Raw genomic sequence first — 20,995 nt, forward strand, 5'->3', positions numbered from 1 at the left:
ACTGGAAGCCAAAATATCAACATCTGGCCTGGTAACTCACCATGACTCCCAACTACTCAGTGAAGCTTCTCACAGAGCCTGCTTTTACCAGGTTTGATGCTTCTAAAGTTTTCAATATAGAGATGGTTGTGCTGTCCGCTTTACAGATACGGGGCTCGGACTAGCTAGGTTTAAGAGAAACTTTCAGGCTGGCATGCAGCAAGTCCGTGATTTTTCAGAAACTGTTACCCTCGGCAAACTAGCGTAGCTTGTGTCACGAGCGCTGTGACGTGCAGTGAACTGGGTGCACCACCACACAACTGGGCTCCAAGGCCTATTGGAGTAAGAATGCAGGATCACGAAACACAATTTAATGAAGTCCTACAGCCCCCTTGCAACATCTCTCCTCTACATAAATCCAAGCACGCTAGGGATGATACTTGCAATCAGCATTTATTCATAGTTTTTAGTACAGTTACACCGGCATTTAGACATTTTAGATCAGGTTTAAACATGCCTTAGAAGAGCGATTCCTTCATACCTCCAAACACTTACGCCACCCTGAGAGATTCAGAGGGGAGAAAAGAGAAACAAAAAAAAATTGGCACAAAGATCCAGGAAGGAGTCAATGAGGAATCTGCTTGGTAGCAAAAATTCTTAAAGTTTATGAACTTCTCAGGCAGGCACCTGGGCCACTTGTAGACCTTAAAAAGGTTCATTTCACTCCAATTAAGTTTTTAGGAAAAATGCCTGAGGAATCAATACCTTCCACAAGGCACAATCAGCAACACGAACTTAAACATGCATAGAAAATTGAATGCTGTATGAATAAAGCCTAAACACTTAAAAGCTAACATTTCAAATGGGAAAAATATTCAGTTATGGAGTTCTCTCTCAAGCAGAAGTCACTAAAACTCCTTTTTGCCCCTATTAGTCAGAATGACTAGAGCACATAATCACATAATTTGTATTATAAAGTTTCAGATTGCTTTTTAGAACGGAAAAAATTTGTCCTGGTTATATAAAGTGCAGCCTGGTATTTGCATTAGTTTTAAATCCATGCATTTTATGCATGACTATTTAGATCTGAGTAAAGAAAGTGGGTGACTTCCCAGGAACTGGGGCACAGACACAAAGCTTCTGGTATGTTAGTATCTGAGGATGTGTTTAGTAAGAATTGTGAAAGTCCTTAAAAACAGTTTTGCTATGACTTAAATATCACGTAAAAGGATTACTAGGAAACTAAGATGCAACAGACAATAGTAACCAAGTGTAAGCCAAAAGCTTTTACTCTTTAAAACCATGATTAAGCTCAATTAATTAAAATTTATATTGACATAGTACTTCACATTCTAAGTAAACATTTACACTACATGAAAGTTATTCTACACCATCACTAGCAGGAAAACTTTTTTTTGGCCATTTTAAAACCTGAACCCTCAAATATAATGTTATGGATACCTGCGTTCAGGAGTCCTTACATCTTAAATAGAATACATAAAGGAACTATTTTCTAAATGAACAATCCTACTAGTGTAACTACCACAGTCCATTTTTGGTGTGAGCACATCACTAGCATGCATCTAATATCCAGAGAGGTAAACACAGTTAAAAAGTATAACTCTTACAAAAAAAAAAAAAAAAACCCAAAACCACCCAAAACAAAAAACAAAACCTACCCAAAACAAAAGCAAACACACATATACATACATATTAGCAAGATATGCTTTAGTAGTTTCCATCCATGCAATCTCTGTATTCATATCTCTACAATTTGATATAAAAACACCTTCCTGCATATTTTAGTAGGAAAACTGCACTGTAAAATTAATTATATCCTCAGCATCTCTGGCAAAAAATCCCTGCTGTCAAAAATTCATATTTTTCAGAGGAGTGGATGACTGCAGAGAGTTAATGTTTATTTTCAATTAGCTATGAGTATCTAACTAGCTGAAGTTCCTGTTTAAACATGAATTGAGTTTTAATTTTCAATATAACGTAATTATGTTATACAATAATTTACAATTTAAAAAAAATTCTTCCAGAATCCAGAGTTTAGATTTTCAATGTTTATTATGAATCACATTCACAGTGCAAGGTAAGTTACAGAAAAAGCTATACAACGACCGTACAAAGACTACACGAAGCACGTACCATTCTGTAATACATACGATTCCTGATGCAAGCTTATTTAGGGTAGAAGTATTCTTAATTCCTGCTAGCAAGAAATTCAAAAGATAAATAACTGGATTGAGGAACTCCTTTGTTATTCAATCTTTATCAAAAAATCCTTTACATTGGTAAGCATGCTGTCAATGTAAAAAAAAAAAAAAACACCCCACCACACACACTTTCCTAGGGTAGGGGATGTAAAAAGTGTTCTCTGTTTAAAGTCCAGGTTAATTGTCAACTAATTATCCTGTCTTCCAATAAAGACAGACACAAACATCAATTTAGCACTTTCTTTCCTGATCAAGTGGAAGATTAAAAAAAACCCTATAACACATATATATTCATGTGTCAGCAGTAAGCTTGGATATATCACATGTGAAAGTTCAAAAACCAAGACGGTCCAATATATTCAGTGCTTGGAGAAGTTACACGATGACAGTTTTGAAATACATTACACAAAATTCTAATGTACTGTCGATATCAGAAAAATACATTTATTGTATGAATCTAGAATAATTCCTGCAGTGTTCACTGACAAGTTCTGCTAGAATTTAGTAGATGGATCTAATATTTCAGCTGTTTTGACAGCATGCCCTCACACGACACACACACACATACATATATATATATAAACACACACATATATATATATAGCTGACTAAGTGCAAACACAAGGGGTAATTTCTATTATCAATCAGATTTTCTTGCCAATTTGATCTTATTTCACTCTGTCAAATAAAGACATTTCATGGAAGTGACATTTTTATGACCTTCAGTACACTAATTGTTTAGTGACTTCAGGAGATGTTTAGATTAAATAAGAAAGAATATAACTTTAACATGAGGTCCTAAGGATATATTTCTGATACATAGTTTAAGGGCATGCATTTGCCAAGTGGAAACAAAATGACAGCTCGGAACATCTCTTGGCCATGACAGAATTATGAATTTCAGAGGAACAAGCAGATTCTTTTATGTGGTAAATCCTTAAAAAAAAAAAAAAAAAGGCATTTTCAGCCACCTACTCTTGGAGTTCTAGCGGTTCTAGCGCAGCAAAACTGATGAGTCAAGAGACTCACTCTCAGTTAAGATGCAAAAGATCTTACCTTTGGATGGATGACCCTAATGAGGAAATTATTGCTTTAGCAACTCAGCACAGCCCAAGTGTGTTCAATGAATTGGAAAGGCTACATAAATTCGCAAGCCACCATTTTAATTAAGAAATGTAGTACCTCCGGACACACAACCTATTCAAGTATTATGGAGGGCATGTAAACCTAGACAAAGTTTAAATTCCTACAGAAAATCACGGAGGATCTAATGTGCTCAAAGGAATCATGTATTTCATATCTATACAGATAGATATGCATAGCAGTATGCACTACACAGCCATAAGCATCCTTGTTGATCACTATCAAATGCATCTCCTAAAATGCTAGTAGCACTTCCTTAGTCTGATTTTTGGAACTAATCCAAAATTAGTTTTACAACACTGTGTAATACTTTACAGCCAAATTTTCAGTACTACTACTGAGTACAGAACCCTACTCCTTGGGGACAGCAAAGGAAAGCTTTTCTAAAGCCGCAGCCCTTTTCTGATTCCAGGTTGCTATATGTCTCTTGCAACAAACAAGGATGTTGCTGGTGACTTATTACTCTCGAGTTCAGGTGAACCTCATGTATATCCCACACATTACTCAGGAATCCTAAAGGCATCTGTAATACCAGAGACCCTCAACGGAAGCTTACAGCATCTTCCGCAGACTCAAGCTCAACATTCACCTTGGAGCGTAAGAGCCTAGGAAGATTTCACTTCTCAGAATGCTGTTATGACAACCCTCAGCATAAATGCTGCTGCAAACAACTTCATTCAATAAAGATGCTGAAGCAGAATAAACCAGATGTACATTTTATAAGAGGGTAAGTCATGCATTGCTCCTGAAAGCATGCTATAAAAAATCACTTCACACTAAGCTTTCAGAAAAAAAGTCATTGACTACAGCTTCCTCCCTGGCCCCAGTGAAGACAAATTTGCATGTGGGAAAGTTTTGAACAGTAAGTTTCACATAAATGCACTTTCTATACCATGTGTCTGAGTTAACAATTACTAATGCATCAAATGTGGACCAGCATTGCACTTTTCAAATATGACTTACCATTAGGCATTGGTAAGAAATGCTCAAGTGTCAATGACAGTTAAGAAATCATTGTAAAGACAAGTTCGGGGGCGGAGGGGGAAGAGGGAGCCTCCATAGTTTCTGGAGTTGAAATGTAAGTTTCAAACAACGTACACGGGGAGCTATACCACTTACTGTAGTTTATGTAACATGGTATTAAAGCCAGCAATAGCTTTTATAAGAGGGATATAGAAGAAATACAAAATCAAATGAGAAAACTCCTCTCATACTCCTGCAACATTCAAGTCAATATATCCAGGCGCTGGGACAAACCATACGTGAACGTTTTCATGTTAGACTTCACATTCCCATCTGCATGTCAGCAAAGTTGTAGAAATTGTCTACGTCTTGAGACGCTGATGCCTTGCTCTCCGATACAAAAACCTAATTTATTAAACAAGGAAATAGTTATGCATTGCTAATAAACAAGTTCAAGTAGTCTTTGTTTATTCAGAGGCAGTAATGATTCTTTTTACTTTCACATGTTTCCCGAGAGGCACAACTCCACTCATTTCTGTTATGTTTTAGAATAGTTCCGGAATTCTGAGCCCTGATGCACTCGCTGTTACGGTGATTTGTCCTAGCAAACATGCTGGCTACAGGAATCTCACCTTCCACTGATAGGAATTAAAAGATTTAGGCTAAACTATTTAGAAGTCACAGCTTCAGCTACTGCCCAGTTTGATATATTTTGCTTGGTAAAGTCAAACTCCATCCAGAAAAAGAAGAAAAAAAGAAAAAACCCCACAACAAAAAACCACACACACATACCACTTTAAGCTACCGTGAAACTTCCTTTTAACAGAAACATAAAGCTTGCAAGAAAGATTCCCTGGCACTATTTTCTTAAAAGTTTAGTTGCTTGCTCTTCAGATGCCTTTTTTAAAGAATAACATTGATTGCATTTGTGTTTTGCAGAATTGATCAATGTGCGTGAAAGTTCTAAGTGCTAGAAAATAATCTGTGAAAGCTTTTAGCAAATTAGCTACAGATGCCTTATACACTGCCCAAATAGTTCAACATAACAGACAGCAGTGCTAAGGCTGTCCATCAGTCTTACTGTTAATAATCTCAACATGCAAGTGCTCTCCTCAGTCAAAACTTAACTTCGAGTTCTGCATCTTGGGGGGAAATTAAGATATTCTCACTTTCTTAGCACATCAGTGTTTGTACAGCCAACTGAACTATTCCAAAATGCATTGGAACTGCAGGAGTGAGTTATTCCAGATAATCACACCCATGCGATTACTGCTTCTCTGGTTTAACTCAGAATACCATATGGATGTAAACTGGGACAGTTCCTTCAATTGCTTCACTTAAGCCGTGTTGTAAGATGAATATCCCCTCATCCAGCAAATTTTTCATTTTAAACTAAAAAAGATTTTAACCCAAAGTAAACAGTTTCACAGACTATTGTTTAGAGGCCTCGTAGACTTCTGTTTGAAGGGACTTGAGAACATCTACTAAGTATTTGGCAGTAGTTTGATATGACAATGATTTCAATAACATTGATAACAGTTCAACACTTCCTTTCACCGTCCTTCCGTCCCAGGATATCACAATTTTCATTTTGCAGAGGATTTGATGCATAATGATGAGGCAGAGAAACGGCACAAAAAAGCCACACACACACACACGAACTGCAGAAGATCACACCAGAAAGATTATCAGATGCAAAGAGCGCAGATCTATCTAGTCCACAGAAATAGGAAGTTCACTCAAGCATGAAGCTTAGAGGTCTCCTTTTAACAAACTGTTTTTACCAAGCAGCACCAAAAGCTGTTACTGTATTACTGCTGAAGGACTTTTCCACCTCTACTCTATATAGAGTGGTTAAAGCAAGTTTCTTAACTGATTGAGTTAACCGCTTTTAACAGTGGTTTCAGAGACAAATGTAGTGACCCGCTCAAAATCAGACTAATATCCTGCAAAGTCTTACAGGATAGCTGCTTTGTTAAGAGTTTTTGTTGTTTCTTGATCAGGGATACTCAAGCACTGCAACAAGTCTCAAACAGGATAAGGGCAGGCAATAATGAGGTGAAAACATTTTACAGAGCGTTCCTGAAACTTCCAGTAGCAATAAGCCTGGAGTTTGTTACTCTCCAAATTACTTCTAGGGTATTCACAATGTTATGACAACACATGCCACTCATTTTAATGAAAGTATAAAATTCTACTTGTTCTAATAATTTACAGCACTTCAGCATTTTAACAGAGAAATTCAGATCTAGAAGAATAATCAGTGAATATTAGCTTTGTTTAGCATGAAAAACAGGCTAACATCACTAAAAAAAGACATGGTAGGCTCCTGCTTAAAGAGGCCATTTTTTAATGCTAAGACTTGCAATGAAGACTTTTGGGTCACAAGAAAGAATCAGTAACATCACAAGACTCTCCAGGGTTGTAGTTCCAGCATTCTCCAGAGTCAGAGAGCCAAATTAAGGCCTGTTACACAACAGGCGGTTGCTGATGCAATGGCAAATAAGAAAAAGCAAGCATTCCCTGCGTTTGAGATGACTTCTTACAGGAGAAGCGTATTCCAGAAACTGGATGAGCTGCCTCCTGGAGTAATTCGTTCTTTTGAGAGGAACTGAAATGTCCCAGCGACACGCTAGCCTGTTTGAACAGCTCCCGGAGAGCCAAGGGTTTATCACTCTCCTGTATCAGGAATGCTGCTTCTTTGGAGCGCTCTAGTTGTTTCAAGACACTTTCTCAAACCCATGCCATTCAAAGAAATGGCACAGCAAGCAAAGAGGAGGTATGGTATAAGGAAGCTGCAGTAAAACAAGCCTAGAGCAGAGAAAAGCAATATACCTTTGAAGGCATACTGCAATATCCTTCATAGCAAAAGTAAGTCTTGAAAAAAGTTGAAATCCAATCATATTTTTGTCAGATTTCACTAGATTAGAACATCACAAAGGAGACTTTAGCATAAGACTCGCAGCAGAGCTTTGTCCTACTGTTAATTATACGAATTGCTTTTCCCTATCATGAAGGGTAGCAGCTTCCAGTGGAAATTTTATATTCTTCAACAGATATGGGAATCTAATATTTTCTCAGCTTTCTAGGGCAATTCTTCAATATCCTACAAGCAACCTTGAGAATTTTGGAGAAAAAAAAAAGATATTTAGATTTTGCTATTCAGAAATTTCAAAGAGCATTCAATATATCAAAACTACAGCTTGAACATGAAGTATTCTAGATGTTCTGTAACATTTTCTGCTGACGTAACAACACAGCAACTTACCTTGGTTCCACTGAAAACATCATTTACAATGCTTTGACATCCTTCCACAGCACCATCTCCATTGAATTCCAGAGCAACCACTGGACCTAGAAGACAGTTTCATCTAGAATCAATACTACTTTTAAGTTTGATTTTTAAAATGCTAGATTTCTCTCATCCGTTAGGGAATTGTGAATTTTGCAAGAGGCATTTCATGGTTTTTGCCTGAGCAGACATAATGCAGGATAAAGAACTAAAAACACTTAACCACAGCTTTGAAGTACAGTAGTTATCCGAAAAGAAAATATTTGCAATTCCATGCTCTTTTTTGCAGAGGCTCTGGCAGGTTTCCAGATTTATTTCTTGAAAGGCAGCAACGGCACAAAAATGCTAAAGAGCGCAGGGTAGCATGGAAGTGAGTCAGAATATACTGTTCAAATAGTGAGCCGTTCACAGACATCTGGAGTAGGACTGAGTCATTCCGGCATTTTTGCCTCAGTCCCAAGATAGCAGACAGCCTGGCTTTTAGACTTGTTCGCATTTGTTATTTCTAGATCCCCTTTCTCTGGTTTCACTCCGAACATGTCATTTCCTCCTACATGAATGCAAAATATCCCTCAAACTAGCCCGTCATCTGATAAGTACAATAACTTTTGTCCTATTCTTGTAATGAGTATCATAGACCTCTTTTTATGTTATTATGAAAAAAATGGCATGTTGCTACTAAGTTTGGAAGCATGTACTAAGCCTTAGCATATAACAGATGGCAAGATGTCAGTACTTCTACAGGAACAGGCAAAAAACAATTCCAGTCAAACTTAAGAAAAAGCTTTTGGAGCATTTTGACAGTACACCAGTTATAAACAGGGACTTCACATTTGCCTGCATTATTCACATCTACTTTAACTTGCTTAAGTAAGTGTACAGAAATATTGAACATCTAGGTATTTCATCAGCAATAGTGATAAGCTAGAAAAATTTCAATTCTAAAAGCATGAGATCCTTTCCACCACCCAGACAGATCTGCGTGAGTCACCAGCTGCCAAGCTATGTAGTTGGGCCACTAGATGGGGGCACAGAGCCACAAAATACACACAGGTTAGCTCGTTTCTGAAGCCTTCAGGAGTCCTCTTCAGTCAAGGCCTGACTGAAGCGTCCAAGATCCATCTTAAATGACTTTACACTATGTCCTTAAAACATGTATTTCTCCCTAGCTCTCCTTTCATCTGAAGAACTCTCCTTCATTCAGACATCTAGCTGTCAGTGGAGAGAGGAAAGAAATGAATACATCAACTTGCCTTTTTCAAGCAGTGGAATGAATTCTGATGCACAATGCTGGAAAACTCTCTGAGCATCCTCCACTTTCATTGAGACTTCTTTAGTCTGTACCAACTGAAAGCCTTTGCCAGTCATCTGTTAATAGATAAAGAATTAATGTCACAAATGTTTCTAAGGAAGGCAGTTTACAGTATCCAGTTTATACTGGAATATACTCATTTTGCCCATATACATTAAAACACAGAGCTAACGGACCACCTTGTTTTGTTTTTTAAAAAAAGACCATTTGCTTTTTATGCATTTCTGTTTATTTTCATTCAATTCATGCAGATTTTCTCCTCTGTTTTATATTATGGCCTACGGTTGTGTTTTTATCCACAATCCTTCACAAGCTGAAGCTAATGAGAGTTAAGAGCATTCAGCATCTGGAGTCAAGCAGTTAGTTCTTATTAGTCTGCAATAGTTCAGTCAAGCATTAGCTCAATCTTATCTATCCACAGCTGATGTTTTCTATTATGAAAAAAAGTTACAATTTTTCAAACACACAGCTTTTTCTTCAAATCTAGTAGGAAACTGAAAGCATGTGGAAAAGGAATAACTCTATCTGTACTTAAAAGCATTCATTAGTCTACAGAGTGGGAAAGATTTCCATAGCACTTCACTAACTAGTCCTTTAGAGTCTTCTTAAGTCAAATTCCTCAAGAGCAACAAATATAAGACACTACATCTAATGTCCTCTATACTGTAGCTATTCCTTCTTCCGAAAAAAAAAAAAAAAAGTACAGTTATCTCACTTCATTCAAATAGTTGTTAGTAATTCAGCTCCATTAAAAATAAATAAATAAATAAATCTAGTGGTGGTGGTGGCAGGCAGGGAACCGACTAGAGTTTCTTGGTTGTTTTTTTTTCCCTTCCAAAAAGTTGTTAAAAATCTAAGGGAAGGAGCTCCATCAGCTATTCCACTGATAATATAAGACTGGGGTCAGCAGCTTTTGCAGATACCTCTCTGAGGAGCTGCAGCTCTTAGCTATTGGTCAGCTCGCATCAATCCATAGTGCCAAGAGCAGCCACTCCTGGATTTTAGCCTCATAAACCCTAAACACAGCCAAGCTTGGGAGCTCCACCAGCTATCTTAAGTAATCAAAGACAGCTGACTGGCTATGTCAAATATTCAAGACACTACCTCTTCTAGAAAAGGATTCCAGCATGGGGTGGCGGGGGGTGGGGGGGGAGGGGGCACAATTTAGCATGTTATTCTTGAACGTTTCCCAATCTCTGCTAATATTCTCTGCTATAAGTAAATCTTTCAGGCCAGACTGCCTTGCTAGCTGTGACTTTGGGGTCAATAAGCTAATGAGTAAAACAACTATACCCCTTTTACGAGCATTGCTGATCATTTATTTTAAATTTGTCTGAGTTTATTGATCAAAAACATGTTTTCTTCAGTATTAATTTTGGTATGCTGTGCTGGAAAAACACATTGAAAAAGTCAAAGGAAATATGTGCCAATCACAAAATGTTAGCTTTAAAACTACTGTTTCATTAAACGAGCTCCATTCTCTTACGTTGTTTTAAGCTTAAAAAAAACGTAGTTGATTAGCGCAGTTGATGGATATGCAGAACCTCAGCATTTTCACTACAGTAAGCACCAAGGTTATCCAGAGGAAAGTTCGATCAGAAATGCAAAAAGCTGAACACAGAGAAAGGTCACTTACTTCATCAATTAACTTTCTGGCATTTGCAGTCGTGTAGTCACCAGCAAAAAACACTGCCAAACACGATTCATCGCTGCTTCTCTGTCTCCGCCCTCGAGTTATTGGTATAATGCTTCTCATAGCATCTGTAGAAACTCTGACAGCTTTCAGCTCTTCAGAACTGGGCAGAGGAACATAATCTTGAACTACAGCATCCTCAGGCAAAAGCCCCCAGTTATTTTCTCCTGACAGAGGGGTAAAGTCATGGATGTTGCTCCATGTGTTATTGAAGATACTCAGTCCAGCATCCTTGAACTGTAAAGCAAGCTCAGGATAATAGTACTGGAAACAGCCAAACTTCATACCTGTGGAGGACTCAATAATGGGTTGGGTGGCACAACACAAGAATACCTCCAGCCGTTTGCAGTCCCGAGTACGAAACTGTTGGCAGGCCACTATGCATTTACAGTCTTTGCAGTCACGGAAAAAAACGCTACTTTTTATTGGTCCTAAAAAGATTTGGCAGTTTATGCAGTCATCAATAGTGATTGTAGCAGAATGATCAAATATGTAGATACTACAGTTCTCACAGTCCTGAATGACAAATTGTTGCCCTGCTACTTTTCCAGGCAGTCGACCCACAGTTTCACCTTTAAGTCCAGAAAACGTGTAGTCTTTCGGATCAATCTAAAGTAGGAAGAAGAAAAGAAAAAGAAGAGAATATTATAATGCTAAATGTTAATTTATTTGCATTAACTGTATTATATGTCACAGAATTGTACAGGATAGCCTGCCAGAAGACTCTTCAAAGAATAACCAGAGCGGTGGAATCCAGAGAAACTTTTAGCTAAGCTACTGGAACGTGCAGTAGTGAGGTGCAACAAGGAGTTAAAGCTAAGCTTCTCAGATACACAAGAAAAAGCCCAACTCAGTTTGTCCTCTAATAAGGAAAGAGGAGAAAAAAAGAGTTAGCTTGCGCATTACTGAAGTAACCAGGTATTACTGGTAGTCCCAGGTATTCCTGTAATAACATCACTACTAGTAACAGTAATAATGAATTGGCTTTCATACTTAAAGACTCCAAAAGCTAGAGACACATAGCACTTCTCAGCTTTCTTGGTCTTATTTCACCACACCTCAACATACCACAAGGAAAGCTTGTCGACTTTAAGCAGTATCTCCTTTACTACACTCTCAAGCTACCAAGAGCTTGCTTATCTACATGACAGCATTATCTTGTGCTAACAGCTAAGAGATTTTGGGGCTAACAACCACAATGAGAGTGTTTCAGCTGTGAACAATTAAGCAAACATTGGCAGTGCTGGTGTACAGGCCATGTTTACAAATCTCTCCTCCTCTATTCCCCAGCCACCTCCTTGCAGGAAGGACAGCTGAGGGAGACTGTCGCTTTCTCTAGGACTCGCCAGGGCAGTGACTGAAGAGCCTCGGTATATGAGACACGTGGATAGCAGGGATACAGCACTTGGTGTCATAACACCGAAGGAATCTGCCTTGGATCATTTTTAGTTAATGAGAGTCAAGACAATTACGTTTCCAAGAGCAGATTCTACTCTGCCCTCTTGTGAAAGTTTATTAAAATAGCAATTATGATTGCACAAGTACCTAACACAGGTTTCTGAAGTGATTTTGTATTAGACTGCTTCACTGTGTTCCTATCTCATTACCTACTACCACCCAAGAGCCCTAAAACTTTCTGCACTGTAAGCAGTGTTAATACATTACAATAGTGTCTGTATAGTCCAATTTATGAAGCATCCCTCCGCCTCAGTATTCCAAATATACAGAGGAAATTAGAGATCAGAAAAAGGTATAACCTAGGTGTAGTTGGCACCAGACATTCATTAAAACAGCTTAGTCTGGTTAGCTTTTGTCCAGAACAGGTAAAGCTAAAAAGTCTCTACCAACTGATTAATCATAGTCTTTGAAAGTATCCAGAAAACTAGTTTGTCGAGTGTTACTGGACAGACATTGAAGTGTTTTACAACAAGTAAGAAAGAGCCATATAATAACGTAGGCCAGCAACAAGTAGAGGAGCTTATCCTTGAAAAAACTTTTAAGGTTTTGGTGGCAGGTTATGTCTCGTTTATAAGCTCTACACACAAGATACTTGACCTCCTGAGACAAAAGCCATCAGTTTGCGGCTATGAACCTTGACAATAACATGCAAGTTTAGATCATGAAGACTGCTTCCTAGAAATCGCCTCCTCAGTCATGTTCACTATCACGAGTGCACATCAAGGAAAGTTAAGTGCAAGAGTTGCAGATATCATTGGAGTCTCCCCATTTGATTTAGTACAGCATGGAGACTCAGCTATACTGTATGATTAATATTCAAAACCTATAAGATCTTAAAGAAGTATCATGTGGTATTATTATTTAATCCACTGGGGACTCTCAGGATGTTCAGAGAATGTAAAAATCAAAACTACATTAATATACCTTTCCCCTCACACATTTCCCTAAAGCATTTATGTGTATAAGCTTTATAACCTTGGGAGACAGACTTACTGCCTTAGAAACATGGTACAGAAGAACAGTTATTTCTCTTAGGAAGGAGATTCTGAAAGTTGCCAGAGCTTAAAGCGTATTTGAAACTTAAAGCCTAAATATGTGCTTCTAAATCAGTCCATTCTAAAAAGCCTCTGAAGCAGCACTGCTGAGGTCTTCAGAGAAACGTGTGAAACGTCAGCTTCACCTTCCAATTTTAAGTAGGCCTAGATGAAAAACACTGGTGAGCCAGCTAACCCACAGGTTACAGGCAGTCTCAACTGAGCGCGCTTGAGAGAGAGTAGTGTTTCAGTTTGACAGTAATCAGTACTGATTAAAACTGAATGGAAAAAAAAAAATCAGTTTATTTCCAGATTTGGGAGCTCAATTTAATTTCCCCAACATGAATTTAGAGTCCTGTACTGATGCAACTCTTACTTCCGAGTTAGTTCACTGTGCTAGGGAGTTCGCTAATTTCCTTTAGTTTTGCTTTGCAGTTTTCCTTTTAACGACTAAGATTATTGACCGAGATGGCCGTACAGACTGGAGAGACAGAATGAAATGGACCTTAGCACTCTCTCTCTCCACTAGGTTATTGCCCCTGACTGTAGGGCTTGACTCAAGGCCGTAACGGATCTGAACGTTTCACTTCCCCTAAATAAAAGGAACATCTTAGAGGAAGGAGCGCTAAGGCACAGCTACAGTCTGAGTTTAGAGGATGTATTCAACCACTTAATATGCTCATCGTTGAGTTTCATGCTTAACAGTTCTCAAGTCTATGGCTATCACCAACAGGTTAACATTAAATCACTACATCCACCTTCATTCTCTTGACAGTACTAATTGCTTAAGTTCTGTCTGGGCAATATAGCAAAAAGGTAGAAAAAAAAGAAATAGAAAGATGGTAACATCGACAGCCTCACAGGAATCGCAGCCACAGCTATTTAGATTCTCTGCCCACACATATGGTATAGCTTTTGCTTATATCACATTCTGATACAACTTCTGATACACCCAGACAGATGCTGTACCCCTCAGGCTTTAATACATTCTTTAAGTCTTTTTTTCTCCCCCAACTGGTATAAGTTCAAATGATGACAGTATCTACAGATGCAAGTTTTAATGCTTTCAGCTGGATTTAAAGAGTTTTTAGAGTTGACAAGAGTTTTGCACTAATAAATACAAGCATAGTTCAAAAGTCAGAGCCTTCAAACTGAAAAAAATATGCATAGGTTCAGCACAGAGTAACCTTAAATTTACTGGATATGCTGACTCAAAGGTAATCCCCACCTATAGAATATTCTTCCCTCTTATCAGAGTTTCAGAAGTCTTATCTCTGGTGATTGACAATGACACTGCTGATATGTCTGTCACAAAGGACGGGAAAGAATCGTAGGAAAGAAGGTGGGAAATAAAGGCAAACAAAAGTTTGTCACACTTGCTTTGAGCTCTACCAAATTCTGCTGCGATGAGTTCAAGTTTATTAGGCAGTTTCCTTCCTACAAACACTTCGCTTGCAAGAAGGCCAGATGCGAAGGCTGCGGGTGAAGTGTATCTCTTCAGCTGCTGTCACCAAGTTTACTGTTACCCAGGCCAGGCAGCTTCCATCTGGAAGGCAGCTTGTAAGTAACTAGACCCTCTGAATTTTCAGCGGCAGCAGTCCCCAGAAACATCAAGGATCCCAATAGCTTCGTGAACACTTGTTGGTATGTGTTCACGTACTAACAAGACTTTTTCACCTAGTCCATCAGGAAAGGAGTCTTAGTCAGCAATGACACGCCACCACAAATATGAGGAGGTACTTCAGTTCTTAGTGGATTATGGTTCTCCCCTAGTTATTTGGGTCTAACCTGCTAAGGGAATGCTAATTTTCAAAAGTCTTCCTAAACCACTGACACTAAGAGTCTTTTCTCTTATATATTTTCCAAGTCATTCCCTATCTCTCTAAATCACAACAGATGACAGTTCAGCTAGAGACTCTCATACAGTTGAAGATATACAAGAGTTGGCTGCTCATACAGTGACGTTAAAAGCTGCAGACAGGGTAGGCACACAAACTTAAGAGGCCTTTTTGTCAGTAGGGGAGTTAACAAGAGAGGAAATAGCAAGAAAAGCACGTTCCCAGGCTTAGACACTTCTGCATATTCATACTATGGGATTGGTGCCCTTCAGCACTGAATTGCAACATCCTCTCGAGAGTATCTATTGAAGCTGCTTGCATCTGGCAGATTTCTAGATTCTTAAGCAGCAAGAAAAGGTGGAAAGAGGAGCAATATGTGCAGATCTCAGTCAGTAGTACACAGTTTTTGTCTTGCAGCATCTCTTGCTTAATTTGACTCAAACCTACACTTGATTGTTCTTCATAGTACTCTGACAGAGGGGGAAGGCTAAGAGCTGTGTAAATCAGTTGTCTTCATACTTTTCTGAGAAATGAGCCATTGCCAAATACTGCAGATAAGGGAAGAGGAGGAAGAAAGGAAGAGCTGCCATATCTATAGCAGTTTTAACTGAAAACACTGTTTCATATGAACTACAGGCTGTTTCACAAGTTGATGCATTACATTTAGAGAGATGCAGCAGGAGGCCTCCTGCTGCATATGGAAGCATAAGGGAGATGCATCAGTTTTAATATTTCACTGTCCAGTTAGGAAAAAAAGAAAAAAAAAAGCAAGTTTAATGTGTTTTTTTCTATTATCATCCATAAAATTGGCTAAGTAAACTAGATCTAGACATCCAAGTTGTCCATGCCAGCAGAATCCTCAAATGTAAGGTAAATAACAAAAAGACTATGTATGTTTTATGTAGAAGGTCAAAACCCTACGTCTTCTGTTAGAACACAGCCATCACTCCCAGCAACCTGTCCCACAACACTCAACCGTCCTTGGAAATATGACTTTATTATGCTTCCTGTCAACCAAGGCAGTTTAGTTACAGGTTAATAGGTTTACAGCGAAGTCTTACTTGATTTTTCCTTTTAGAAGGTATATCTTGGAAGGAAAGTCCCTTTAAGCTTTCAAGGCTACTGAAATTATAATAGTTTATGTAACCCTGCTTCTCTGAATACGAGAACAGCAAGAAAAGAGGATACAGCTTTTTAGGTTTGCGGATCCCTACTTGCAGGGGACACAGCACATGGTTATTATCAACCATCACAAGACACAAAAACGCAGTTCCTGTCTGTACGTACCCATGTTCAGTTACTGCTATAGTTGTCTTTCTGGCTATGGATTTAAACAACGTTAGTCACACAGAAGGTATTAAGGCCAAAAAGGAAAAGGGAGACGGATTAGACACGGAATCTTCTGTCCCCGGTGGAATCCCAGCTACAGGCCGAGGAGGGCTGAGCACCGCTGTGTTGCTTTCGTACTTGGTCAGAAGGGGACTTCCATGACAGCCCAAAAACACCACCAACACATGACAAATCTCCAGGATGCAGCACAGTGGTAACAGTTACGGTAATAAACTGTGCTCTACTTATTCTTCTGGGCTAAGAATCCCATAGAAGCAAGAAAGTGAATACTCCTGCTTTTTCCTCCCATTTTGAAGAAGATAAGCTGACCCTTTGATTCTTGTACTGCACCATAAGTGACAGTCATACAGTTATCTTAACTCAAAGGTCAGGAGAGACTATAGAGACCGCAGCAGACCTATGATGCAAACTAGGTTTGATCAATTTTTTAAAATAAACTTAGAGGAGCAGACTTCTGTCCTCACTTAAATGACTTCATGTAGAAAACTGAAAAGGCCCCTCAGATTCATATACTTTCCTTAATTTCAGTTCAACTATCAGCACATTTTAACATTTTGTGGTTAATGCTTTTTATAACATGGCCCATTTCCAGGCTTTATACAAGAGTTCTATAGCCATAAGGATTTTTCCATGTAACTTTTTGGATAGGTCTACACTAGTGAACAGTAGCGGTAGTACACAGATAATCCTTTGCCACTAGAACCTGACTAGTATAGTCTATACTAATGATGCCATACTTATGAGTGTCATAACACCACTGTGTTTTTCCTCTAAACCAAGACATACCAGAAGAAACAGTTTTGCTGGTGGAACTGCTCAGGTTCAGAGCTTCTTCCAGCACAGTTGTCAGCTAAGAGCCACCTCTCTCCAAAGCCCTAACAGACAAGCACGTACAAAAGTTATGCCTATATTTCTCTACCTGCAATAACAGCACTAGCATGTCATTAGCTTACAGGAAGGCAACGGGAACCTGTAAGCAGCAAGACTTAACAATTGGTAAGAACATACAAAGAACACCTTATAAGAACTGTAGATAACTGCCAGCTCCTCCTGCAGAACTGCGCTACATAACCAAAAATACACTGCTGAAGAGGACAGCCTGAAATTAGAAACCCAAATTTTGAACACCCCCATCCAGAGGGTGCATTGACACATTGTTAAAAGTTACAGGAAACGTACACTAGCAAATCTGTCGACAGAGTTGAGGTTTTCAGTGTTCCTAATATGTATTTGATGTGCTTGATGAACAAAACGGAGTCTTGATTCCACAAGTTTTCCAACCGACTTTGATCTACTTTGGGCACAAATACAAACTGTCAAATGGATAGTATCTGTGATGCATCAGAAATGAAAAAGCAATAGAGAACAAGACAATGTAGCACAGACAACACCTAAAGCTACTTCATTAACAACGACAGAGTGTTACTCCGAGTGTAACACTGAGTACAAACTGTGACTGACAAATTTATTGTACTAAGTGCTCAGTTTTCCTTGATCTAAGACTTCAGTGTCTCAATACTGCTTTCCTGGCTTACTGTATTAGAAATACATTCAAAAGCACCCTGAAAGATAAGGCTGCAAAGAGCAACTGAAATTGGCTTAAACATGAAACAATTGTTCTTGAGCTGTATTGTACAACATTAAACTGCTAGTTTAGTGTCTTCTGCAGTTCAGCCCAAACTCACCAATTCTTCTCATTTCTAACTCTCTTTTATAGAAAGAGGAAGTGCTTGTACACCTAATACATTACACGCTTTTTCCCCCCCGACAGAAACAAATTGTTTGCATTGTTAACCAAGCCTGTTAGCTTGAACGTACTTAGAGCAAGTTAATAATCAGCTCCCAAGAAACAAGTTTGTCTGTTCTCTGAATCAAGGGTTTCTATGTCCGACTTTCTTCCTGTTACAGTTTTAGAAGTCAGCACCATACTAGTAGAAAGTGGTAAAAAGTCTCATATTAGCAAGCTTTAGCTGACAAATTTGCTCTAAATAAATTCATACCCTTTCAAATGCTCATTTAGTAATATACCTTTGCACAGAGAGAATAGTTGCTCTGCTTCCCTTGAATGTGGTTTCAATATTGTGAGAATAGTATCCATACAAGCAACAGGCCTGCCAGTCCTCCCCTTTTCTTCCTCCAAAGCTGTACTGCAAATACACAGTAAGAAGTCAGAGCAACAAGCCCAGCACAGATCAACTTCCTTTATCCTTAAGGAACCGATTCCTCCGGGCTGCACACACACTCTCTTGCTCATCTCCATCAGATCTTGTCTTAATCTACTTGAAAGACTTAAGTGAAATCCTAAAGCACCTGGCAAGTACAAAAAACAAGCAAGCTAAGTATTCACATAAGTTCACACTTTTTTTTCCCCATATTCCCTTAAAAGATGGCCTAAGGGTTTTGTTCTTTTTTTTTTGGGGGGGGGGGCAATTAAAACCACATAAATGAAGTTTATTGTCTGCCCTGTTTATCGTCTGCCCTGTTTTCTCCTTCCCCCACACAACATTGGTAGAGACTAGAGAACTAGTAGGATTACGATGGCACAGCATTTAGGAAGTGAAACTTGAGGGTGGGAATAAGTATATTTAATTCAAGACTTAAGTACTTCCCTTCCTGGGGGAAGGATTTGTCTTCACCCATCACTTCATGGACTGATGTGCTAGCTCTTGTCCTTCCAGCAAATTTTCCAACCGAAAACAAAACAGGAAGAATACAGGAAGACTATTACAGTATTACAATAGTTACAAAGCAGCAAGCTGAAACAAGAGGTGCAGGGACTTGCACAAAAGAGTGTATGCTTATGCTATTCAGTTACCTGCTAACTGCTATTACATTTGTTTGTTAAGATGAAGTATGTACCTAAGGGACCCCAGGAAAAATCCCAACGGTGAAAAGGTGTAAACTCACTACCTGCTGTGGCTGTCACAGTCTAAGCTCACAGTCAGTATCTACCTCAACACAAACCAAAAAGTATAAACTATCCACAGGCAACGCACAAAGCAGCATTAGCTCACGGGGAAGATGAAGCCAATACTATTAGCGTAGGACTTGACGGGAAGCAGGCGCTTGCACAGGACGCAGCTGCCCATCACGCACGCTCTCCTCTCCTCTCGCACAGTTTGTAACTACTTGTTGAAATCCTACGGTTAAATACTTCTGTTTGTTTGTTTTCTTTTCTTTTCTTTTAGGCATTTAACAGTGCATACCGGCTTGCAGTACCGGTACGGGGAGGGGAATCGTCTCTTTTCCGGAGCGACCCCAAAGCCAGCGGACCCCGCTCCCCGCAAGCCGCGGGCTCCCCGGGGGGGCGGACGGGCGGACCCCCCCCAACCCCCCCGCCGGCACATCCCGCGGGACCGGGGCGGACAGAACTGACAGCAAGGAGGAAAAAACAAAACAAAACAAACAAACAAAAAAAAGGTATTTTCCTTCCCTCCTCCCAGCCAGCCCGCGCGGGCGGCCGAGGACCCCGGGGCCGGGGGCGCGCCCCGCCCCCGCCGCTGCCACCGGGGCAGCGGCTGCCGCCGGGGCGCTACCTTGGCTCGCTGTTCCCAGCTGTACCGCGGCGCTTTCTCCTCGCCGGCCGCCGCCGCCGCGTCCTGACCGGCTCCCCCCGCCGCCGCCGCCTGCTGCCCGCCCTGCGCCGGCTTCCTCCGCCTGGAGAAAAAGCAGCCCATGGTGCCGCCGCCGCCCCGGCAACCCGCCGCCGCCGCCGCGCTCCAGCCGCGCCGCCTCCCCCCGGCGGCGCGCGCGCGCGCGCTCGCTGGCGCTGCCCGCGGGCACCGGCAGAGAGCGCGGGAGCGCGCGCTGCCGCCGCCGCCGCCGCGTCACCCGCTTCCGGCCGCTCCCGCGGCCGAGCGCACCCCCCCCCCCCAGCGTCTCCCTTAGCGACCGCGACACTTCTCTTCCCCGCCCCCCCCGCGGCCCAGCAATCAACTGTCACTCGGCGGCCGCCGGGCAGCCAATGAGCGCTGCTGAGGGAGTCTAGACCCGCCCCGCAGCGGCGCGTCGTCCGTAAAGGGGCGGGGCGGGGGGGGGGGCGGCTGCTTCCGCCTGTCTGGCCGCCGGGCGAGCGGTGCGGAAAGGCGGTAACGGCCGAGGGGAGGGCGGGGAGCGCGTGGGCCTGTGCGTGTGTCTCCAAGGCCGCGGCTACGCCGATGTATCAGCGAATAAAGGGAGAGAGGAGCCGCAGCCTGTCACGTTTTTCATTCCAAAATAATCATAGCAATAACGACGGATCTGGCTCTGTCACCTTCCAGGGGGGGATTTCAAGCAGGTGTCTGGGCTGGTGCTACGTGGCACCTCCGAAACAGTCGGGCTGGGCCCTCTCCTCACACCACGTCCCGCCTCCTTCCCCCCTCCCCCCATCCCCAAAAGCTGTCGGGGCCGGTGGTGCCCCAGTACGGCCGGTGTGTCCCCCTGCAGTGTCTGCCACGTGTCCCCGCTGGGGAGGCTCCCGGCCTCTCGGGGGCGGCAGGCCCTGGCCTGACCTGGCACTGGCACCAGCCAGGGGTGACCCCCCCCCCCCTCCACCGCAGCAGGGACCGGGGAGGGGGGTAAGGTAGCAGGGCTCGAAACAACCCTAAAAAGGTCGAACGATTACCGCCTGTGACAATCTGGATTCTGCCGTCATCGGTTCAACTGCGGGAGTCAGAGGTAAAACGTCAAGCGTAGCACGTGAACACAAAACGACTGCTCACAGATGCAACAG

General features: G+C 41.1%; 1 protein-coding gene and 1 long non-coding RNA gene across 2 annotated transcripts; one reads left to right on the forward strand and one right to left on the reverse strand.

The window, feature by feature from the left end:
- Positions 1–2,033: 2,033 nt before the first annotated feature.
- On the reverse strand, positions 2,034–20,005 carry RP2 (RP2 activator of ARL3 GTPase). Its single transcript, XM_068923059.1, has 5 exons — positions 19,821–20,005; positions 10,548–11,213; positions 8,853–8,967; positions 7,576–7,661; positions 2,034–4,712 (listed from the first exon to the last, which is right to left on the reverse strand). The coding sequence occupies exons 1-5, from the start codon at positions 19,959–19,961 to the stop codon at positions 4,629–4,631; spliced, it is 1,092 nt and encodes a 363-aa protein (XP_068779160.1). The 5' UTR covers positions 19,962–20,005; the 3' UTR covers positions 2,034–4,628.
- On the forward strand, positions 18,656–19,970 carry LOC138063254 (uncharacterized). Its single transcript, XR_011136853.1, has 3 exons — positions 18,656–19,076; positions 19,473–19,704; positions 19,840–19,970. It is a non-coding gene; the product is annotated as an uncharacterized lncRNA (long non-coding RNA).
- Positions 20,006–20,995: the final 990 nt, after the last annotated feature.

This window comes from Struthio camelus, chromosome 1 (assembly GCF_040807025.1).
Source record: "Struthio camelus isolate bStrCam1 chromosome 1, bStrCam1.hap1, whole genome shotgun sequence".
Classification (NCBI taxonomy): Eukaryota; Metazoa; Chordata; class Aves; order Struthioniformes; family Struthionidae; genus Struthio; species Struthio camelus.

What these genes read in the sequence shown, in the direction of transcription:
- RP2 (XM_068923059.1), bottom strand. Translation starts at nt 19,961, where the DNA reads ATGGGCTGCTTTTTCTCCAGGCGGAGGAAGCCGGCGCAGGGCGGGCAG. An exon ending in GCTGGGAACAGCGAGCCAAG is followed by an intron (nt 11,214 to 19,820) that starts GTAGCGCCCCGG and finishes TTCCTACTTTAG; the next exon opens with ATTGATCCGAAAGACTACAC. An exon ending in CATTCCACTGCTTGAAAAAG is followed by an intron (nt 7,662 to 8,852) that starts GCAAGTTGATGT and finishes ACTGTCTTCTAG; the next exon opens with GTCCAGTGGTTGCTCTGGAA.